Below are 21,087 nucleotides of genomic sequence, written 5' to 3' on the forward strand. Positions count from 1 at the left end.
TGAGTGCATTGCACAATGGCTAATTTTTTCCTGAAAATTTTAGCTATTAATATTTATCTAGATATGTTACTTAATATATTTCTTTCTCTTTTTTGGGGAGGGGAGTTAATTTTTTTATTTTATTTTTTAAATTTTATAGTGTTTATATTTATTCTTCCTTTTATTTATTTTTTTTGGAAGATTAAGTAATCTCTATACCCCAGTGTAGGGCTCAAACTTAACAACCTTAAGATCAACAATCGCATGCTCTACCAACTGAGTCCTCAAGGCACCCACCTCTATATTGGGTATATTTCTTTCTTTTTAAAAAAAAAAAAATTATTTATTTATTTGACAGAGAGAGAGAGAGCACGTGCGCACAAGCAGGGGGAGCAGAAGGCAAAGGGAAAGGAAGAGGGAGACAGAGGGAGAGGGTGAAGCAGGCTTCCCACTAAGCAGAGAGCCCAACTTGGGGCTTGATACCAAGGTCCTGGGATCATGACCCCAGCAGAAAGCAGACATTTGAGGGACTGAGCCACCCAGATGCCCTGGGTTTGTTTGTTTGCTTGTTTGTTTGTATGTTTGTTTGTTTCTTTCTTTTTTTTAAAGATTTTATTTATTTATTCATGAGAGACAAACACAGAGAGACACAGAGAGAGAGAGGCAGAGACATAGGCAGCAAGAGAAGAGAGAAGCAGGCTCCATGCAGGAAGCCCGATGTGGGACTCGATCCTGGGACTCCAGGTTCATGCCCTGGGCCAAAGGCAGATGCTCAACCGCTGAGCCACACAGGTATCCCACCCTGGGTATATTTCTTAATATGGGTCCCTGGCAAGGCAGTGTGAATGCCACCATACTAATGACATTTTTGAACAACTGCTTTCTTTCATGGAGTTAACATTCTGGTCAGGGGACTGGTAAGAAAACCAACAATGATGATGTAATAGGGTGAGTACAGCATCCAGAGGCAGCAATGTGAAAAGTGCCTTACCTAGAAATGAGGGATCTGAGGTGCTTCCTGGAAGAAATGCCATTTCAGTAAGGCTAGAGAAGTGGTTATGACATGTACTCTGAAGGCCAACTGCCTGGATCTTTCCAGGGCTCCATCACTATTTCCCATGTGGCTTTGTGCAAGTTACTTAACTTCTATGTCTTAGTTTCCTTATCCAAAAAAAGGTACTTTTCCTATATGGATGTTGTGAGGATAAGGAAATAATTAAAGCAAAGCGCTCAGCCCGGCTCAGCCCGTCTCAGCCTTAACAAGTATTCGCCATTACCATCATGGGATTTGGGGGACAGGTGGGGCAGCAGGGAGCTGCACATGTGCCTGACATCTGGGGCTTGCAGGCACACAGGACTTGGGATGAGATTGAGAATTGAGCAGAGCCTAAACCAAACCCTGGGGGAAGTGATAAGATGAGAAAATAGAAGAGGGGTTAGAGCAGGAGAAGCCCTGTAAACCATATGAAAAATGTGGACTTCATTTGGCGGGCAGTGGGCTTTGAGGAGTTTAAAAGCAAGTTTGTCGGGATCCCTGGGTGGCGCAGCGGTTTGGCGCCTGCCTTTGGCCCAGGGCGTGATCCTGGAGATCCGGGATCGAATCCCACATCAGGCTCCCGGTGCATGGAGCCTGCTTCTCCCTCTGCCTATGTCTCTGCCCCTCTCTCTCTCTCTGTGACTATCATAAATGAATAAAAAATCAAAATAAATAAATAAATAAATAAAAGCAAGTTTGTCATCACGGTGGCTCTCATGAGGCCAGCATCTGCTTGATAGCACACATCAACTGTAGTACTTTTTTTTTTTAAGATTTCATCTCTAGACAGTCATTTAGACACAGTCTCTTCTGGACTAATAAAGCCCCATAGTAGGGCATGGGTTGGATTTCCCCATAACCTTTCAGCAAAACATACCCTCAATGGGAAGAGAAATGGATCACAGAGAACTAAGTAATAGGAGGAGGTCAACTAGGGGACTGGCTCAGTAATTCTGACTGGAAATAACAGTGGCTTTAGCAGCAAGGATTGGAGAGACATGAAAATAAATACATACAACTAAACAGAATTAGTGATTGAGTATCTAGGCTAAAGAAAAGGAGGAATTCTATATGGCAGTGAGGCTTTGGACCTGGGCAGCTGGATGGATGAGGGTGCCAATCATTGAGGTAGAAAATAGAGGAAGTAGAGCAGGTTTGGGGGTAAAGCTCAGCTGCCGCCTTAATGTCCAAAGAGACGTTGAGTGGAGAGTTGCATATGCCAATTTAGGTGTCACTGGATTGCCCAGGAAGCTTGCTCAGAGCAATGGATCATTATCTTTTATGAATCAGGGACACTTAGAAAAATGTAATGAAAGTAATCTATCTGCTTCCCAGAGAAAACATATTCACAACCCTGATTGCATTTTTTAGGGAGTTCTTTAACTTCTTAAATCACATCCATGAGATCCTTGACGACATCTAATGTACCATGAGAAAAATCACGGACACAGTGCAGAATCCACAGAAAGAACTGTTTAATTAATTGTTTAATTAATTAGAAAAGGAGGCCATTAGACTGATGTGACTCTAATGCCATGGAGCCTACATAAATAAACCAAAATCGAAGCCCATGAATGCCTCAAGATTACAAAATCAAAATGCTAGGGACAACCAGCATAGCCACCAAGGCTTTAAGCAATAGCCAATCAACCAAATAATTTTCTTTTTTTTTTTTTTTTTAACGCTTTGACTCACTCTTCATCTTTTATTTATTTTTTTTTAATATTTTTTTTCTTTATTTATTTATGATAGTCACACAGAGAGAGAGAGAGAGGCAGAGACACAGGCAGAGGGAGAAGCAGGCTCCATGCACCGGGAGCCCGACGTGGGATTCGATCCCGGGTCTCCAGGATAGGGCCCTGGGCCAAAGGCAGGCGCCAAACCACTGCACCACCCAGGGATCCCCCCAAATAATTTTCTTGCTTCTCTTCTAAACTTTGTGTGTCTTTCCCTCTGGTCCTGTCCTTACAGTGCTCCTAACTACTTTCAGTTTGGTGCTGTCTGATTGAAATAAACTTTGCTCAAAGAAACTCTTAAAAAAATTTCAATACGTCTCAGTTTATCTTTCTTTTTTTAATTCTTTTTAAGTAGGCTCCATGCCCAATGTGGGATTCAAACTCATAACCCTGAGATCAAGTGTCACATGCTCTACTGACTAAGCCAGCCAAGTGCCTTACCTCAGTTTATCTTTTCTTTTTTCTTATTCTTTTTTTTTTTTTTAATTTTTATTTATTTACGATAGTCACACAGAGAGAGAGAGAGAGAGAGAGAGAGAGAGGCAGAGACACAGGCAGAGGGAGAAGCAGGCTCCATGCACCGGGAGCCCGACGTGGGATTCGATCCCGGGTCTCCAGGATCGCACCCTGGGCCAAAGGCAGGCGCTAAACCGCTGCGCCACCCAGGGATCCCCTCTTTTTTCTTATTCTTTTTTCAGTTTAAAAACATTTTCTTTTAACAGAAAATGCAAGGAAAAAGTGTCTTTCCTTCTAGATAAAAAGAAATCCTGAAGAATGTAGTGTTGTATAAGTTAAATGTTTTAAGAAAGACTTTTTGAAAGGGGTCAAATATTTCTGAGAAGAAGGCCTAAACAAGGTCCACTAGGTGTTTAGAGGACTTTGTTAAATATGAACAGAGCAGAGCAGCCCGGGTGGCTCAGCAATTTAGCGCCGCCTTCAGTCCAGGGTGTGATCCTGGAGACCCGGGATTGAGTCCTAAACTCCTAAGTAGTTAGGAGGTCCCTACATGGAGCCTGCTTCTCCCTCTGCCTGTGTCTCTGCCTCTCTCTCTCTCTCTTTCTGTGTGTGTCTCTCATGAATGAATAAATAAAACCTTTAAATATATATATATACAGAGCAGCTACAGAAAGCTCTTCAAGGGAGCAGGTAGGCCCCAGATTGAGGGATGAGAGACCAGAAAAGGAAAGGGCTGATATTGAGAAATCGGCATTGAACAGCAGATAAGAGATAAAGTAGAAGGAGAGAAGGAAAGAAAGAGGTATTTGGGGGGCACCTGGCTGGCTTAGTCAGTGGAGCATGCAGCTCTTGATCTTGGGGTTGTGAGTTTGAACCCTGAGTTGGGTGTAGAGATTACTTAAAAATAAAATCAAGAAAGAAATAAAGAAAAGAGAGAAAGAGGAAGGAAGAAAGGAAGGAAGGAAGGAAGGAAGGAAGGAAGGAAGGGAGGGAGGGAGGGAAAGAAAAGAAAGAAAGAAAGAAAGAAAGAAAGAAAGAAAGAAAGAAAGAAAGAAAGAAAGAAAGAAAGAAAGAAAGAAAGAAAGAAAGAAAGAAAGAAAGAAAGAAAGAGAAGAAAGAAAGAAAGAGAAAGAAAGAAGAAAGAAAGAAAAGAAAGGAAGGAAGGAGGGAAGGAAGGAAGGAAGGAAGGAAGGAAGGAAGGAAGGAAGGAAGGAAAGAAAGAAAGAAAGAAAGAAAGAAAGAAAGAAAGAAAGAAAGAAAGAAAGAAAGAAAGAAAGAAAAGAAAAAAAGTGGTATTTTTTGTAGGTAGGGACTTAGACCTGTTCAAACATATTCATGGGAAGGAACCAGAGTTGAAGACAGAAAGCAAGAGGAAAAGCCATTTCCCTGAGGAAGAGGGGGCTGAAATCCAGAACATAGATGGAAGTATTCTCATTGCACACAGGGTAGAGACACCTCCCTTAGAATGTGGATGAAAAAATTTGCACACCATATTCCCAAGCACTTAATGTCAGGTCCAGTTTCATCCATACCCATGGGTAGGCCTCTCTCCTGTGCCAGGGGGAGATATTAATAGGAAGCTGAGTCTGGGGTCATTATGACCTTGTCTCTCATCTGCTACTGTTCTGTAACCCAAATGAAAACAGTATTTCGGGATCCCTGGGTGGCGCAGCAGTTTGGCGCCTGCCTTTGGCCCAGGGCGCGATCCTGGAGACGCAGGATCGAATCCCACGTCAGGCTCCCGGTGCATGGAGCCTGCTTCTCCCTCTGCCTGTGTCTCTGCCTCTCTCTCTCTCTCTCTCTGTGACTATCATAAATAAATAAAGTCTTTAAAAAAAAAAAAAAAAGAAAACAGTATTTCGTTTCTTCTAAGCTTGTCTGTCTGGCCCCTCAACCTCCCTATTACAAAGACCTTTATTATTATCTTGGGCCTACCTGGATTATCCAGGATCATCTTCTGGTGTCTTGAATCTTAACTTAATGACATCTGCAAAGTCTCTTTTGCCATGTAAAGTAACATATTCACAGGTTCCAGGGAACTGAATGTGGACACCTTTTGAGGGCCATGATTCAGCCTGCCACATACAACTTCAGAAAAGTCTCATGTCCTGCAAAATTATGTGTGTGCATATGCTCACAAACAGAAACACACATGCAGTCATTATGGAGAATATAGGGTAAAGAGACAAAAACACTCAAAATCTATGCAACTACACAAAACATTAGGAATTCTAATATAAACAGGGGCACCAGCCTGGCTCAGTTGGTAATGCATTCAACTCTTGATCTTGGAGTGCTGAGTTGGAGCCCACATTGGGTGTGGAGATTACTTCAAAATAAATCTTAGGTCACCTGGGTGGCTCAGTGGTTGAGCGTCTGCCTTTGGCTCAGGTCCTGATCCAGGGTCCTGGGATTGAGTCCTGCATTGGGCTCCTTGCAGTGTGCCTGTTTCTCCCTCTGACTGTGTGCCTGTGTCTCTCCTGAATAAATAAATAGAATCTTAAAAAAAAAAAAAAAAAGAAAGATATACAAAATTCCTAATAAAAGTAAAGGTAACCCGAGGGAAGCAAAGGTAGAAAAGGCTGAAGCTGCTGACTGTGTATAAAGGATAAAAGGTCAAACTTCCAAGAGCTATGCCCTTGATGGAATAGACTTCATTTTTTTGCCAATAGCTTTAGATTTATAGGAAAATCGAGAAGCAAATATGACCGTGTCCCCTATTATTTTCTTACTTTAGAATGGTACATTTGTTAACATTAATAAACCAATATTAATATATTATTAAAGTCAAAATTTATTTTATATTTCCTTTATTTAGCTTTTACCTAATGTCCTTTTCCTGTTCCACGATCCCACACGGGACACCACATTACTTGTCGCAGTCCTGTCCTCGTTAGCTTTCTGTTGGCTGGGGAATTCCTTAGACTTGCCTTGTTATCGACTACCTTGACAATTTGGAGGAGTCCTAGTGAGGTATTTTGTACGATATTGCAGTACTGGAATTCATCCTTATTTTTTTTTTTCTTGTGAAGAGATCAGGGTTACAGATTACTGAAAGGAGACCACAGTGGCAAAGTGTCATTTTCATCATTTCAGATCAAGGGTACGCGCTACCAATGTGACTTATCACTCTTGACGTTGCCCTTGATCACCTGGCTGAGGTCATCATGTTTGGTAGGTTTCTCCACCACTGTGCCCCCAACCCCCACTTTCCATACTGTACACTTTGAAATGAAATGAGGCTGTCCAGCCCACACTTAAGGAGTGGGGAGTTGGGATGCCTGGGTGGTCAGCGGTTGAGCATCTGCCTTTGGCTCAGGATGTGATCCCGGACTCCCAGGATCGAGTCCAGCATCGGTCTTCCTGCATGAAGCCTGCTTCTCCCTCTGCCTATGTCTCTGCCTCTCTCTCTCTCTCTGTCGCTCATGAATAAATAAATAAAATCTTTAAAGAAGAAAAAAAGAAGAAAAAAAAGGAGTGGGGAATTATGCCCATCCTCCTTTTTTCTTTTTCTTTTCCCTCTTCTTTACAAAGATTTTATATAAGACAGAGAGAGATCACAGCAGAGGGAGGGGCAGAGGTAGAGGGACAAGCAGACTTCACTGGGCAGGGAGCCCTCTGCGGGACTCCATCCCAGGACCCTGGGATCATCACGTAAGAGGAAGGTAGATGCTTTAGCGGATGGAGCCACCCAGGCGCTCCCCCAAACCAGCCACCCCCCGGCTTTCTTCTGGTAGGCCTAATTGACTAGTTAGCCAGTACCTTATGGTTCCAGGATCTTCATTCAAACCGCAGATGTTGGGACATTTACCCCCATACTGAGCTCTTCCTATCAGAACCCTGCCCAGCAGGCCGCTCTTTAGCCGGCTCTCCCATTGTAAAGTCATTAAATGTTTTCCACTAAGCCTTTCAATCATTGACAGACCCAGGATTCGAACCCGGGGAATATTGATTCTTCGTTGTGGAATTTCACGAACTAAGGTGGATTCGCGGAAAGGAAAGCAGCCGCAGGCGGCGCGGGCAAGAAAAGAGGCAAAGCCTGGAGCCTGGAGCGGTTGGGTGTGGCGGGCGCGCGGGGCTGCAGAGTCCCGGTGCCCGGGTGGGCGCAGGTGCCGGGAGCCCCGCTGCTTACCCCCCGCTTGACGCGTGTCGGGCCTTATCAGGGCAGATGGCCTTGGACACCGGGGGAAACAGGCTTCTCCACTCGAGATGCAGTGGACAACCTGAACCAGCGCAAAGGGGACACACTGGGCTGAGGGACCCAGGCAGGGGCCGCAGAAATGGGGGAGAAGCAGAGGCGTGTAGGGGGAGACCCGCCCAGCCAAACCCAGCCCAGAGCCGCGGACTGAGCGCAGGCAACGCAGAAACCGTGTTGTTTGAGGATCTTCCCAAACAGCAGCTTTCGCCTCTCCCGTACCAGGCTTTACCTCTCTTCGGAATACTTTTCACGACCCACCCTATATTTTGGATCTATGGTTTGTTGTCTCAATCCACCAGAATATTTGCTCCCGAAGGCAAAACTTTTCTTTTTTATAAAGATTTATTTATTCACGAAACACACACACACACAGAGAGGCAGAGACACGGGCCGAGGCAGAAGCAGGCCCCAGGCAGGGAGCCCGATGCGGGGCTCGATCCTGAGACCCGCGGACCACGCCCTGAGCCGGGGGCAGGTGCTCAACCGCTGAGCCTCCCAGGCGTCCCTCGGAGGCAAAGCTTTTATCTCACCTGTGGCTCCGTTGCCTGACCTGAAACCAACCAGAAGACGGAAAACCTTTCTGAGCTAGAGAAGCCGCCTGGAGGAAGGGGTGGGCTCCACCAGATAAGAGAGAAAGTACAGCCGGGGCGCCGGCTCCATCAGTTTAAACTCCTGCGGCAGATTAGAATTTTAAATTCCCTTCATCTGATCTTAAAAGACTTCCCGCCTCCTCCAACCTCCAGTTGAAGCTATTTCACTGTTGAACACTCCGGGTACTGGACGCTTCTGGGCGGTTAAGCGATAAGCTTCGGCAGGCGCGGCGGGGCGGGGCGCCGGGGGCTGCTGGCTGCGGCGTTGGGCGGCGGCCTCAGCAGGTGCACGGGCCGCGGTCCCCCCAACCCACGCGGGGCAGCTGGCGCGGAGGCGCCTGGTCAGGCGTGGCACAGCCTTCGGGCCCTAACGTTGACACATCGATATGCTGGTTTCCCTTTGGAAGCTAGAAAATGCAAGACTTGTGAGATGAAGTTTCCAACAGAAATGAAATATACAGATTACTTTGTGATTGGTAGGCAGCTTCCGCCAGGCCCCAGCGCCGTGGCCTACCCACCACGTCGTGAAAAGCGCAGAGGAGCCTGCGTGGCGCAGAGGGCATGATCCCGGGGTCCTGGGATGGAGTCCCGCATCGGGGTCCCCGCAGGGAGCCGGCTTCTCCCTCTGCCTATGTCTCTGCCTTTCTCTGTGTCTCTCATGAATAAATAAAGTCTTTAAAAAAGAAAGAAAGAAAGAAAGAAAGAAAGAAAGAAAGAAAGAAAGAAAGAAAGAAAGAAAGAAAGAAAGAAAGAAAGAAAGAAAGAAAGAAAGAAAGGAAAAAGAAAAAAATGCACAAATGCCTGAGATGTTAAAGTTTGCCTCATATTAAGAGAAGGGAAGGACACTGATGACTGGCTCCGTTTGGATTTTGGCAGCATGATGATTAATTCGATGCCTCCAGAAAACAGAGAAACCAGTAATTCAGAGAAATTAGGGATCCTGCCTTCTGATGACCAGTTAGCTCAGAGAGCACCTGAGATGTTACTTCAAGATTTCATTCTTAGAATGAAAGAGGACACTTCATCCCTGACTCCAGTGGAGCTCCAATATGAATAAAATGGTATGAACTGATTTAGTAAAAAAAATAAAATAAAATAAAAAAATAAAGATTTTATTTACTTATTTTTTTAAGGGGCGGGGGAGCAGAGACACAGGCAGAGGGAGAAGCAGGCTCCTTGCAGGGAGCCCGACATGGAACTGGATCCCAAGTCTCCGGGATCAAGCCCTGGGCCAAAGGCGGTGCTAAACCACTGAGCTACCCGGGCTGCCCCCCCCCCCCCAATTTTTTTAAGATGAATTTAGACATATTAAAAATTGTCAGAGTTTACTTGAGCAAAAATCAGTTGGAATGGGGAAGCATTCAATCCAGCAGATAGAAAAGAGCTCCCGCGAGCTGTACAAAATTAAAGACTTTTAAGGCAGAAGAGAACAGGAACAGGACATTATACTTAGGCAAAAAAACAGCTTGGTTCTGACAAGGTTACTTACCTTTAGGGAATAATAAAGTAATCTATCAGATTACCTAACTAGCGCTGGCTGATCAGGTGATCCCTGATTGGCAGGTTTGAGATTCCATTTCTAGAAGAGCCAACGTTGTAATTAATTCTAGGTTTGGTGAGGTGGGGCTTAGCGCAAGTGACTCCATTTCGTGCCTGTGGTCTTCTTCTTCTTTTTTTTTTTTAATTTAAATTTGCCAACATGTTGTCTTGTTCTTTTTTTTTTTTTAAATTTATTTATGATAGTCACACAGAGAGAGAGAGAGAGAGAGAGGCAGAGACACAGGCAGAGGGAGAAGCAGGCTCCATGCACCGGGAGCCCGACGTGGGACTCGATCCGGGTCTCCAGGATCGCGCCCCGGGCCAAAGGCAGGCGCCAAACCGCTGCGCCACCCAGGGATCCCTGTTGTCTTGTTCTTAACAATGCATTGTGTTGTTGTTGTTGTTTTTTTAACAATGCATTGTTAACATAGTTCAATAATGTAGTTCACCCTTAACAGATTTTCCCTTTGCCCTCCTGTTTTGCTACAGGAGGGACTTACAAGCTTTCTGCTTCTGGCTTGAGGAAGTGTACTTAGTTTTTTTCCTCCTTCAAGGTCTGGAAATTAATACAAGGAATCTGAAATTACCCATTGTCAAGAAGGGAGTTATCAGGCTTATCTGTGTCTTCCCCTTAATTTTCTCCCCTGCCCATCTGTGAATCCTGAAGTTCAAAGGAAACTTCTAAGGTGGGTCCATGGAGCTCTCTAGTCACAGCTTGAAGTTCCACCTAGATCTGAACAGATCTAGATCTGACCTCCCAGAGGTCTGTCAGAGAGGCGATATTTTGCTTCAAGTTGATCTGAAAAACAACTTTAGCTTAATTACAGCTGACTTCCAATTAAATGGTAGGTGGGACTGGCCTAGAAATTCAACTCTTACCCCTTTTTAACCTATCAAATAAACCCATCTGCCAGTCCATTTAAAAAGAAATGAACCATTGACTGAAAGAATTAAGTGGGTGGGTATTGAGATTGAATTAGAACTGATATGCTTCCAATTCTATTCTCTCACAAAACCACAACTTCCACAATTCTATTGGAAAATTTAAAGAGCCTATCTTTTCTAGTAGTATCTCTTTGAGATTGCCTAAAAATCCACCCTGCTTTGCAAGCTAGACCTGTGTATTATAGGACAAGAGGGAGAATAGTGGCAATCTTCCCCAACAGAAAAATTTGGAGCTAACTGGGACCAGTTCTCTGAAGCTTTTCCTGTTAAACACTTCTTTCACCTCCTGTGGGTTTCCTACTTTGTCTTCTGTTGAGGGTAGTGGAGAACAACAGGAAGAAACAAGTAACAAAGCACTAGGGATAGTAGAAGAGTAAATCATGTGCAACTAGTACATAAATGAGTTCTGGAGCTCTGATCACAAAATAGTGATTATAGACAACAATACCATGTTGTAAACTTGAAAGTTGCTAAAGGACTAGATTTTAATTTCTTCCTCGTGAAATAAATTATGTGATGTGATAGAGGTGTTAGCCAACCCCAAAGTGGAATCGTATTACAATATATAAATGAATCAAATGAACACACCATTTTTATTAACCTTACGTGATGTCATATGTCAATTATATTTCAAAACATTTTTTAAAATACTACATCATTAACATCTCTCCTTGCAAAATAGTAAATCATGCAGAATCCAAGAAGATAATAGTTACACATATATTTTGTAATTGTGAAGTTAATTTACTTTAAAAATAATATATCCATGGAACTATAACTTGTATGAGCAAATTGTTTGATACATTGGTTTCTCCTTTCCTTCTATTTAATTAAATAACACTATCCCTTGAAAACATCAACAGTTCTTGATGTCTGGAAAAGAGCCCCAACATCGGAGAGAATTCAAGCCCTTACATGGGTTGGGACAGCTTCCCAGCTGCTCTCTCCTCTTTTCCTTCTTCCTATTAAGCTCTCTTCCCCCAGCTCTATTTTGTAATCCTAGCTATTAGTTCTTACTAAGAAAAGATAATTCAGGGATCCCTGGGTGGCGCAGCGGTTTAGCGCCTGCCTTTGGCCCAGGGCGCGATCCTGGAGACCCGGGATCGAATCCCACGTCGGGCTTCCGGTGCCTGCTTCTCCCTCTGCCTGTGTCTCTGCCTCTCTCTCTCTCACTGTGTGCCTATCATAAATAAATAAAATTAAAAAAAATAAAAGTAAAAAAATAAAATGTACTCAGTTGAATTTGGTTTTTAATAATACTCTAAGTAGAGATGTTGGTCTTAAGTGTTAATTCACTCAACAAGCAAGTGTTTCATGTCTATGAGTCCGTAATGTGTTAGGTACTAGAGATAATTGAAGAGTTTACCTGGTCTGAAATCTCGTGTTTTGCATGTATGTATTTTAAAGCTCTTAATATCTATTGTTAGACAATATTTCAAAGATTTCATTCACAGCTGCCAACTATGGGAAATGCTAATCTCACAATACATCTTTCCTAGTATTATCTATTCTAAAATTGCCATGCAGTAGTTTAAAAGCTATCTGAATTAGGGTTTTAAAACTTGAGTAGAAGTGAAATATTTTACTTTTTTTTTTTTTTTTAAATTTATGATAGTCACAGAGAGAGAGAGAGGCGAGCAGAGACAAAGGCAGAGGGAAAAGCAGGCTCCATGCACCGGGAGCCCGACGTGGGATTCGATCCCGGGTCTCCAGGATCGCGCCCTGGGCCAAAGGCAGGCGCCAAACTGCTGCGCCACCCAGGGATCCCAGAAGTGAAATATTTTACACGTTAGTTTACTCATACTTCCTCAGATGAGAAATCTTTGCGTTTTTTTGAAATTCATCTAATAGATTTTGTTGTTGTTTTATTCATTTAGGTAATCTCTACACCCAATGTGGGGCTTGAACCTAGGAGTCTAAGATCAAGAGTTGCAGATTCCTCAGACTGAGCCAGCCAGGTGCCCCCTGGATTCTTATTCATTATTCATTATTATTGTGTTCTTTATCTGTCATATATGCTGCAATTTCTTTCTTTCTCTCTTTCTTTTTTTACTGTATTATTTGTCCTTTAAATCTAACTTGGGGGAACGCCTGGGTGGCTCAGCAGTTGAGCGTCTGCCTTTGGCTCAGGGAGTGATCGCAGAGTACCAGGATCGAGTCCCACATTGGGTTTCCTGCATGGAGCCTGCTTCTCCCTCTGCCTGTGTCTCTACCTCTCTCTCTCTCTCTCTCTCTCTCTCTGTGTCTCTCATGAATAAATAAATAAAATCTAAAATAAATAAATAAATAAATAAATCTAACTTGGTTCTTGATTTTCTTTTTCTTTTTTCTTATTTTTTTTTTAAGATTTTATTTATCTATTCATGAGATACATGGAGAGAGAGAGAGAGACAGAGGCAGAGACATAGGCAGAGGGAGAAGCAGCTCCATGCAGGAAGCCAGGATCACGCCCTGGGCAGAAGGCAGGCACTCAACTGCTGAGCCACCCAGGTGTCCCATGATTCTTGATATTCTGTATGAAATCTGGCAACGTTTTTGTAATTATATTGTTCCTTTCTCAACATTTTGAATCTCCTCAAACCTTTCATATTCTCCCTAAAAACCCCACCTCTCCTAACCTAAGCGTGAAACATGTTCATTTTTGTTTCCTGAATACTTCCTATTTTCTGAATATTTCCTATTTTTCTATTTTTTAAAAAGTTATATGTGCATATTCTGTAAAGTAGCCCACAATTGTGGATTTGTGAACACTGTCTTCAGCTGCCCTCTCCATTTTATTTCTGAGGAGAACCCGCCTTAAATTTTTTTGGCGGATTTTCTGTGTATGTGTGTGTGTGTGTGTATCTCCATATTTCAAAATAGCATGTTTATAATGATATTTCTTTTTTTTAAAAAGATTTTATTTATTTATTCATGATAGTCACACAGAGAGAGACAGGCAGAGACACAGGCAGAGGGAGAAGCGGGCTCCACGCAGGGAGCCCGACGTGGGACTCGACCCCGGGTCTCCAGGACCGCGCCCCGGGCCAAAGGCAGGCGCCAAACCGCTGCGCCACCCAGGAATCCTATAATGATATTTCTTGATTTTATATATTTGTCTCCTCTCTCTTCCTTCCTTCCTTCCTTTTTTTGGTATTGGGCATTATTAATGACTTTCAACAGAGATTTAGCTTTATCTTCTCCTCTACCACACATTCACAAATTTCAAATCTCCTTATCCTTCTAATTTGGTTATTTTCTGTTTTAGTTAGATCAGCATTCCTGGTAAAAGGTATAAGGTGCATGTATTTATTTCTTTATTTATAAAATTTATTTATTTATTTATTTATTTGTAAAATTTAAATTCAATTAAATAACACCTAATGCAGTTTCAGAGAGAGAGGTGTTCAGTGATTCATCAGGTGCATATAATACCCAGTGCTCATCACATCAAAAAAAGTGCCCTCCTTAATGCCTGTTACCCCATTATCCCATCCCTCCTCCCCCCTCCCCTTCAGCAACCCTCAATTTGTTTCCTATGATTGTCTCTTATGGTTTGTCTCCATGATTTCATCTTGTTTTATATTTCCCTTCCTTACCCTATGCTTCTATGTTTTGTTTCTTAAATTCCTCATTTAAGTGAGATCATATAACTTTCTCACATTGATGTTTATATAATGTGCTTTTTTTTCTTTTGATTTAAAAATTTTTTTTATTTATTCAAGAGAGACACAGAGAGAAAGGCAGAGACATATAGGCACAGGGAGAAGCAGGCCTCCTGGAAGAAGCCCAATGTGAGACCCAATCCCAGGATTGCTCAACCACTAACACCAGATGCTCAACCACTAAGCCACTCAGGCACCCTATATAATGTGCATTTAAAATGTTATTTGAAAATAAATAAAATAAAATAAAATAGTAAAATAAAATAAAATAAAATAAAATGTTATTTGAGTGTATTCAATTCTGCAATAGAGGGAAAAAAGAAATGGGATGGATGATACCCTTAAGCTAGCAGCTTATGAGACAAAGATGAAACTCATAGTTAAATGTGGATGTTCACTAAATAACTAGCACATGAGATATAGGCAGATTTCATTATGTGTGTTTAAACATACAGTAGGTTATAAAATATATATCCAGTAAGTAAAATAGTAATCAATATTACAAGGGGCACCTGAGTGGCTCAGTGGCTGAGCATCGCCCTTGGCTTAGGTTGTGTATCCGGGGTCTTGGGATCCTGGTCCTGGGATTGAGTCCTGGATCAGGGTCCTGCTTCTCCCTCTGCCTGTGTCTCTGCCTCTTTCTGTGTGTGTCTCTCATGAATAAATAAATCTTAAAAAAAAAAAGAGTTATTACTTACAGAAAGAAAAGGATGGAAAAAACAAGTCACAATCATATCACCTGTGAGTGACAACTATGTCAACCGTCAGTAACGCATTAGTGGTACCCACTATTATCTCATTGTGGGACCACATAGGCTCTGCCCTTGAAATGCAAACAAAATTCATGATTGCTCACCGGGCTAATTGGCCAGCTACAGCTATGGCCACTGGTGGAAACAGGGTGCGTTCTTGGTACCTGGCACTCTCTGTTTAGGGGCTCTTTCCTCAAACCTCAGCTTTGGTTCTCATGACAACCCCATCAAAGGTGAAGGATGAAGCAGTCAAGAGACAAACATATATAAACAGTGTGTGAGGAAGGAAGAAGCTTTCCTGACCCTGTTAAGATCTCTGACTGGGTCTAAAAATTAAACTGACAAAGACAGATTAGCAAGGGAAAAGCATACACATTCACTCAGTATAAATTTTACTTACAGCAGCCTTCATAAGGAAATGAAGACCCAAACAAGTGGGTAAGCTGAATCTTTTTATGCTAGATTTGATGAAGAGTGGACAGTCATGGGTTAAGGAGTATGAGGTAATTGTAGTGAAAAGGGAAACTTAGCAAGGCCTGTTCATTTCGGTTATTAAAAACAAACAAACAAGCAAACAAAAAACATTATTTAGGGGTACTTGGGGTGCTCAGGTCATGATCCCAGGGTCTTGGGATTGAGTCCCACATTGGGCCCCCTGCTTGGTGGGGCGCCTACTTCTCCCTCTCCCTCTTCTGATCCCCATGCTTGTGCTCTGTCTCAAATAAATAAATAAAACCTTAAAAATTTTTATTTATTTATATGAGAGAGTGTTGGGTGTGGGGCAGGGAAGGGGTAGAGGAGAGAATCTCAAGCAGACTCTGCAGTGCAAGCCTGATGTGGAGCTTGGTCCCAGGACCCTGAGATCATGACTTGAGCCAAAACCAAGAGTCAGACACGTAACCCACTGAGCCACTCAGGTGCCCCTTCATTTGGATTCCTTTTTTTTTTTTTTAAAGATTTTATTTATTTATTTGTAGAGACACACACAGAGAGAAGGAGAGAGAGAGACAGGCAGAGGGAGAAGCAGGCTCCACGCAGGGAGCTCGACATGGGACTCGATCCTGGGTCTCCAGGATCACACCCCTGGCTGCAGGCGGCGCCAAACCACTGCGCCACTGGGGCTGCCCTTCATTTGGATTCTTATCAGTGTCCCTCTGTCTTGAAGATGAGGATGTTCGTTTCTTGCAGGTATGGGAAGGGCACCTCTCAGCTTAAAATATTTGATCAGCCAAGATGTCATATTTTAGGGGACTATGTATTGAAGTCTATCGACTGCATATCCCTTAGCTTGGGAACTAAGTTCCGACTCGACTGTATCCTATTTCCCGAAAAAACAAAATTCAGTGGAATCAATTTTAAAGATCATATTGGCTTTATTCAATAATTCACGAATTGGGCAACATCCAATCTAGCAGGTAGAAAGGAATTCTAAAGTGGTAAACAAGGGATCCCTGGGTGGTGCAGTGGTTTGGCGCCTGCCTTTGGCCCAGGGCGCAATCCTGGAGACCCGGGATCGAATCTCACGTCGGGCTCCCTCCCGGCATGGAGCCTGCTTCTCCCTCTGCCTGTCTCTCTTTCTCTCCCTCTCTCTGTGACTATCATAAATAAATAAAAAAATTTAAAAAGTGGTAAACAAGATTTTATAGGCAGACGGGAGCAGGAGTAAGGAAGTGGTACTGGGTGAAAAAGTAGATTGGTTAATACAAGGGGACTTTTCTGTAGGGAATGGCAGAGGTCTACTGGCAGATTCCCTAACTCGCCAATCAGGAGACTCCTGGCTTCAGATTTCACTTCTGGCAGAGCCAAAACTAATTACATTCAGTTTCAATTTGGTGATATGGAGCGTAGCAGGAACAACTCCATTTTGAGCCTGTTATCTAGTTTTTGACATTCTGAATCCATTTGTTTACCTCATTACTTGCTTTTTGCTGTGCACCTGAAGTTGAAATATAGTGAGATAGGAGCTTTTTCCCTTTTTTAAGATTTTATTTATTTATTCATGAGAGACACAGAGAGAGGCAGAGAGAGAAGTAGGCTCCAAGCATGTGGCCTGACGTGGGACTCGATCCCAGGTCTCCAGGATCACACCCTGGGATAAACACGGAGCTAAACTACTGAGCCACCCGGGCACCCCTGCCTAATAGGAGCTTTTTAATGTGGTTGGTGAGCCTTTCTGTTTCATGACCTTAAGAGTACTACCTGGTAGTGTTCTTGTATCCAGTTCATTTCCCACAAGACAAAGGAATCTCTCCTGGTGATGACATATTTGAGTATCTGAGAATGTTCCAAACATGCTCAATACTTTGACTATATACAGAATTCTAGGTTGGAAAGCATTTTCCTTCAGAATTTGGAAGGTTTTTCTCCATTATCCTCTAACATTCAGTGTTGTTGGGGAATCTGAAGCCATTATATTCTGAATCTTAAAATTCTCACCTTTTCTTTTTTTTTAAGATTTTATTTTTTTATTCATGAGACATACAGAAGACAGAGACGTAGGCAGAGGGAGAAGCAGGCTCCCTGAGGATAGCCCGATGTAGGGCTTGATCCAGGACCCTGGGATCACTCCCTGAGCTGAAAGCAGACGTTGGATCATTAAGCCACCCAGGCGTCCCTTAAAATTCTCGTTTTCTTATATTTGCTCTATTTTACATGTTTGTAGTTCTGCTTTACTTTATTAAGGGGATATCTTTGATTTTATCTTTAAACCATTTTTTTGTTGTTGTTTCTAATACCAAACTTCTAATTTCCAGGGCTTTTTTTTTTTTTTTTTTCCGTTTTCCTGTTCTAGAAGGTGCATCCTGTTTGTTTCAAAAATACTACATAGGATTTCTTATCTCTGTTAAATAAAAAAAAATAAAATAAAATAAAAAAAAAAAGGGATCCCTGGGTGGCGCAGCGGTTTGGCGCCTGCCTTTGGCCCAGGGCGCGATCCTGGAGACCCGGGATCGAATCCCGCGTCGGGCTCCCGGTGCATGGAGCCTGCCTCTCCCTCTGCCTGTGTCTCTGCCTCTCTCTCACTGCGTGCCTATCATAAAAAAATAAAATAAAATAAAATAAATAAAAATAAAAAAAGGATTTCTTATCTCTGGAGAAATTAGGGATCGTTTTCTTTTTTTTTTTTAAGATTTTATTTATTTATTCATGAGAGACAGAGAGACATGTCATGAGATCCTGGGTCTCCAGGATCAGGCCCTGGGCTAAAGGCAGTGCTAAACCGCTGAGCCACCGGGGTTGCCCCTAGGGATTGTTTTCTTTTCTTTTTTTTTTAATTTTTATTTATTTATGATAGTCACACACACACAGAGAGAGAGAGAGAGAGAGAGGCAGAGACACAGGCAGAGGGAGAAGCAGGCTCCATGCACCGGGAGCCCGATGTGGGATTCGATCCTGGGTCTCCAGGATCGCGCCCTGGGCCAAAGGCAGGGGCCAAACCGCTGCGCCACCCAGGGATCCCGGATTGTTTTCTTGATGTGTTCTTTTACAGTCTGGGTTTTGTTTTTGTGGATTTTTTTTCAAGTTGTTTCAATCCGTTTGGCCTCTAACCTCATCTTTCATACTATAAAGAAAAAAACAGGTTAACTAAAAAAGTGTTATAAATTTTAAAGATTTTTAAGATCTAGTCTTTTTAAAGCATATTTAGGGAGTGTTTTCCCAACTATCCTCTTGTCTCTCATATTTTTTAACCTTCTTTTGGCTCAGCTTCTCTATGTTGAAGCAAATTGAATCTTCACCATCCACATCCCACACCTTCCAGTAGCAATGGCTCTCCTCTAAGTCTGGATCTTTTGAGTGAGAATCTATGCCAGCCCTTTTCACGCTTGTCATCTCACATCTCCTTCAATCTGATTGTTGCCCTTACTTCTCCAATGAAATTCTGAGACACTGCTGCAGGACCGGTACCCAGGGCAAAGGGGAGAACATCTGAGAACACAACAGGCGTGGAGAGTTAAGAGTGCCATAAAGCAGTGCTCCTTAAACTTTAGCACAGAGCAGGATCACCTGGGAGGCCCTGCCAAACTGCTGGGCCGGCTCTGATTCCTTGGATCTGGGTTGGTGCTCACTGCTTTCTAATCGAATCCAACAAGTTACCAGGTGCTGTTGATGCTGTCTGAAGGCCATACTTTTTGAGAACCACGTGAATAAAAAATTGCAACCTCACATGCCTTTATGGCTGTTCCTCATCTCCTCCAAAATATCTCTTGATCATAACTTCGACTTTTGCTTTTTAGTAAAAAGAAGCAAGATTGCCTTTGAGTATTTTCTCATGATTTCCAGCTACAGGGGGTTTAAGGGAAGCTGCACATAGAAGATGGGAAAAACATGTTTGGGGGGTAACTCGTTCTCCCACCTCCTGCAGGCAATCAGCAGTTAATGTGGGTGCTCTTTGCCCGAGTTCAGTACAGTATTGGGGTGGGGGTGAGAGCTTATACATTTAGTTAATTTCAGCTGCTCACAAATGTTAATTGCAATTCAATTAATCGTCCATAAGACAAACTAAGATTACAGATCCAAAGTACACATCCATAAAACATCAAGCTATTAAAGTATTTATAAGACACACTTCCAAAAAAAAATTTAAAAAGACACTTCATTTCTGCTCTCATTCCCTTACTGGCATCCACAGGTTTAAATGTGTCAGAGATGAAGAAAACTTTTCACTCAATCCAGGGACTCCAGGACCACGCCCTGAGCCAAAGGCAGCTGCTCAATTAACATTGAGCCACACAGGCATCCCCAAGGAAAACTTTTAGGGACTTTCTCAGTTAATTTTTTAAAAAATATTTTATTTATTTATTCATGAGAGACACACAGAAAGAGGCAGAGACACAGGCAGAGGGATGTGGGACTCGATCCTGGGATCCCAACCTGAGCTGAAGGCAGATGCTCAACCACTGAGCAACCCAGCTGTCCCTTTCTCAGTTAATTTAATTGGGAAATAATTAGCAGTTGGGGGGGACCACGCTTCATCTCCGCACTATAACACTTTAAAGCCCAGTCCACAAACCTGTAACCATCTCCAGAAGTAGTTCGAGAAAAACTGATTTTTGAGGCAGCCCTTGGGAGACGCAAGCACTGAGGCTCTTTTACAATTTTCCAGCCTACGTGACAGAGTATGATTGTTTAGATGCAGAGCAGATGAAGAATTACCCTATTAGTCCACTAATACTACTACGCCCACTCACCTTATCCCCTTAACCATTACCATTTACATTAAAATAGGCTGGCTGATTGGCTTATCTTTCGTTTTAAGAGGAAACCCGACCGAAACTTTGAGGTTTGTTCTTCCTCTTGCTACACCAGGCTTTGTTGGAATTTGGATTTTTTTCTTGCTCTTTCTGGGCTCTAAAGCTCTTCCCAGGCTAGCAAGTTTGAGTCTTGAGCATCACCTCCCACTGGCACCCGAAGATCCAGGAGCTTCAGTCCACAGCTAGGGTTTCAATGGGTTCACCAAAGCAGCTGCACCCATCCTGGGCCCCGGGATCATCTCAGATGTTTCCTGAAGAGCACTCTCAGGAAGGTTCAGGTAAGTCGGATGTACCCTTTATTAGAGTGAAGAGGTTGCCCTCCTTCTTAAGTTGACTTCAGTCTTGAGGAGGAATGCAGCGAAGTGAAAAACTACTTCCATCCAGGTAGGGCCTAGGTCGTGTGGGTACCCCCAGTGATAAACACGCAAAGGAAGACTGGGGAAGGAGTGTTGAGGCCTGCATTCTCTGCTTTCTACACTCAGGAACACTTAAATGTTTCCAGCCCAGCTTCTGGGGAAGAGCAATCAGAATCCTTCTAGGTCCTGGCTCAAAATGTCTGCCTATTAGCCATACGGATCAGGAATGGTAAAAAGGAACAAAATACAAGAAACCTGAATTCCAGATTAACCTAAAGTTTTTCTTCATCTCCCCAAACTTCTCTGGACTGGTTTTGCAGCTGAATTTATCCTTTAGGAATGTTAATAAATGAAGAAGTGGCTTTTCAGAGGAAATCCAAGGGACACACTTAAAAAAGCCAGTGAATGTGCTCTTTAATGTAAATTAGTAGGACAAACTCTGGAGGGCTTTCTTAGGAACAAAGCTCCAGAAATATTAACGGGGTCCTCTCCTTCTTGGGTTCCACCTGTGCCAAAACTTATTTCTTGGAGCTTCACCCAATCCCAGGCTTGGCCACAGAAAACCAATGGACTTGAAACCTCACTACCCTGACTAATGGTGGGGCTG

General features: G+C 43.0%; 1 protein-coding gene across 14 annotated transcripts in view; it reads left to right on the forward strand.

Annotated features, from left to right (window-relative positions):
- Positions 1-21,087, forward strand: part of DPPA3 (developmental pluripotency associated 3) — an 85,947-nt gene that overhangs the window by 27,928 nt on the left and 36,932 nt on the right. For 4 of the 14 annotated variants that reach the window (XM_072799177.1, XM_072799170.1, XM_072799171.1 and 1 more), the window contains one exon: positions 20,228-20,402. The exons of 6 other annotated variants lie outside the window; for them this stretch is intronic. In XM_072799177.1, the coding sequence (XP_072655278.1) occupies positions 20,318-20,402 (85 nt within the window). In that variant the 5' untranslated portion in view covers positions 20,228-20,317. Of the gene's footprint in view, positions 1-12,356; positions 12,438-15,852; positions 16,064-20,227; positions 20,403-21,087 lie in introns of all 14 variants that reach the window. 4 more of the 14 variants (XM_072799173.1, XM_072799174.1, XM_072799176.1 and 1 more) reach the window with 3 other exon arrangements.

The sequence above is a fragment of the Canis lupus genome, chromosome 25 (genome assembly GCF_048164855.1).
Source record: "Canis lupus baileyi chromosome 25, mCanLup2.hap1, whole genome shotgun sequence".
NCBI classification, from domain to species: Eukaryota; Metazoa; Chordata; class Mammalia; order Carnivora; family Canidae; genus Canis; species Canis lupus.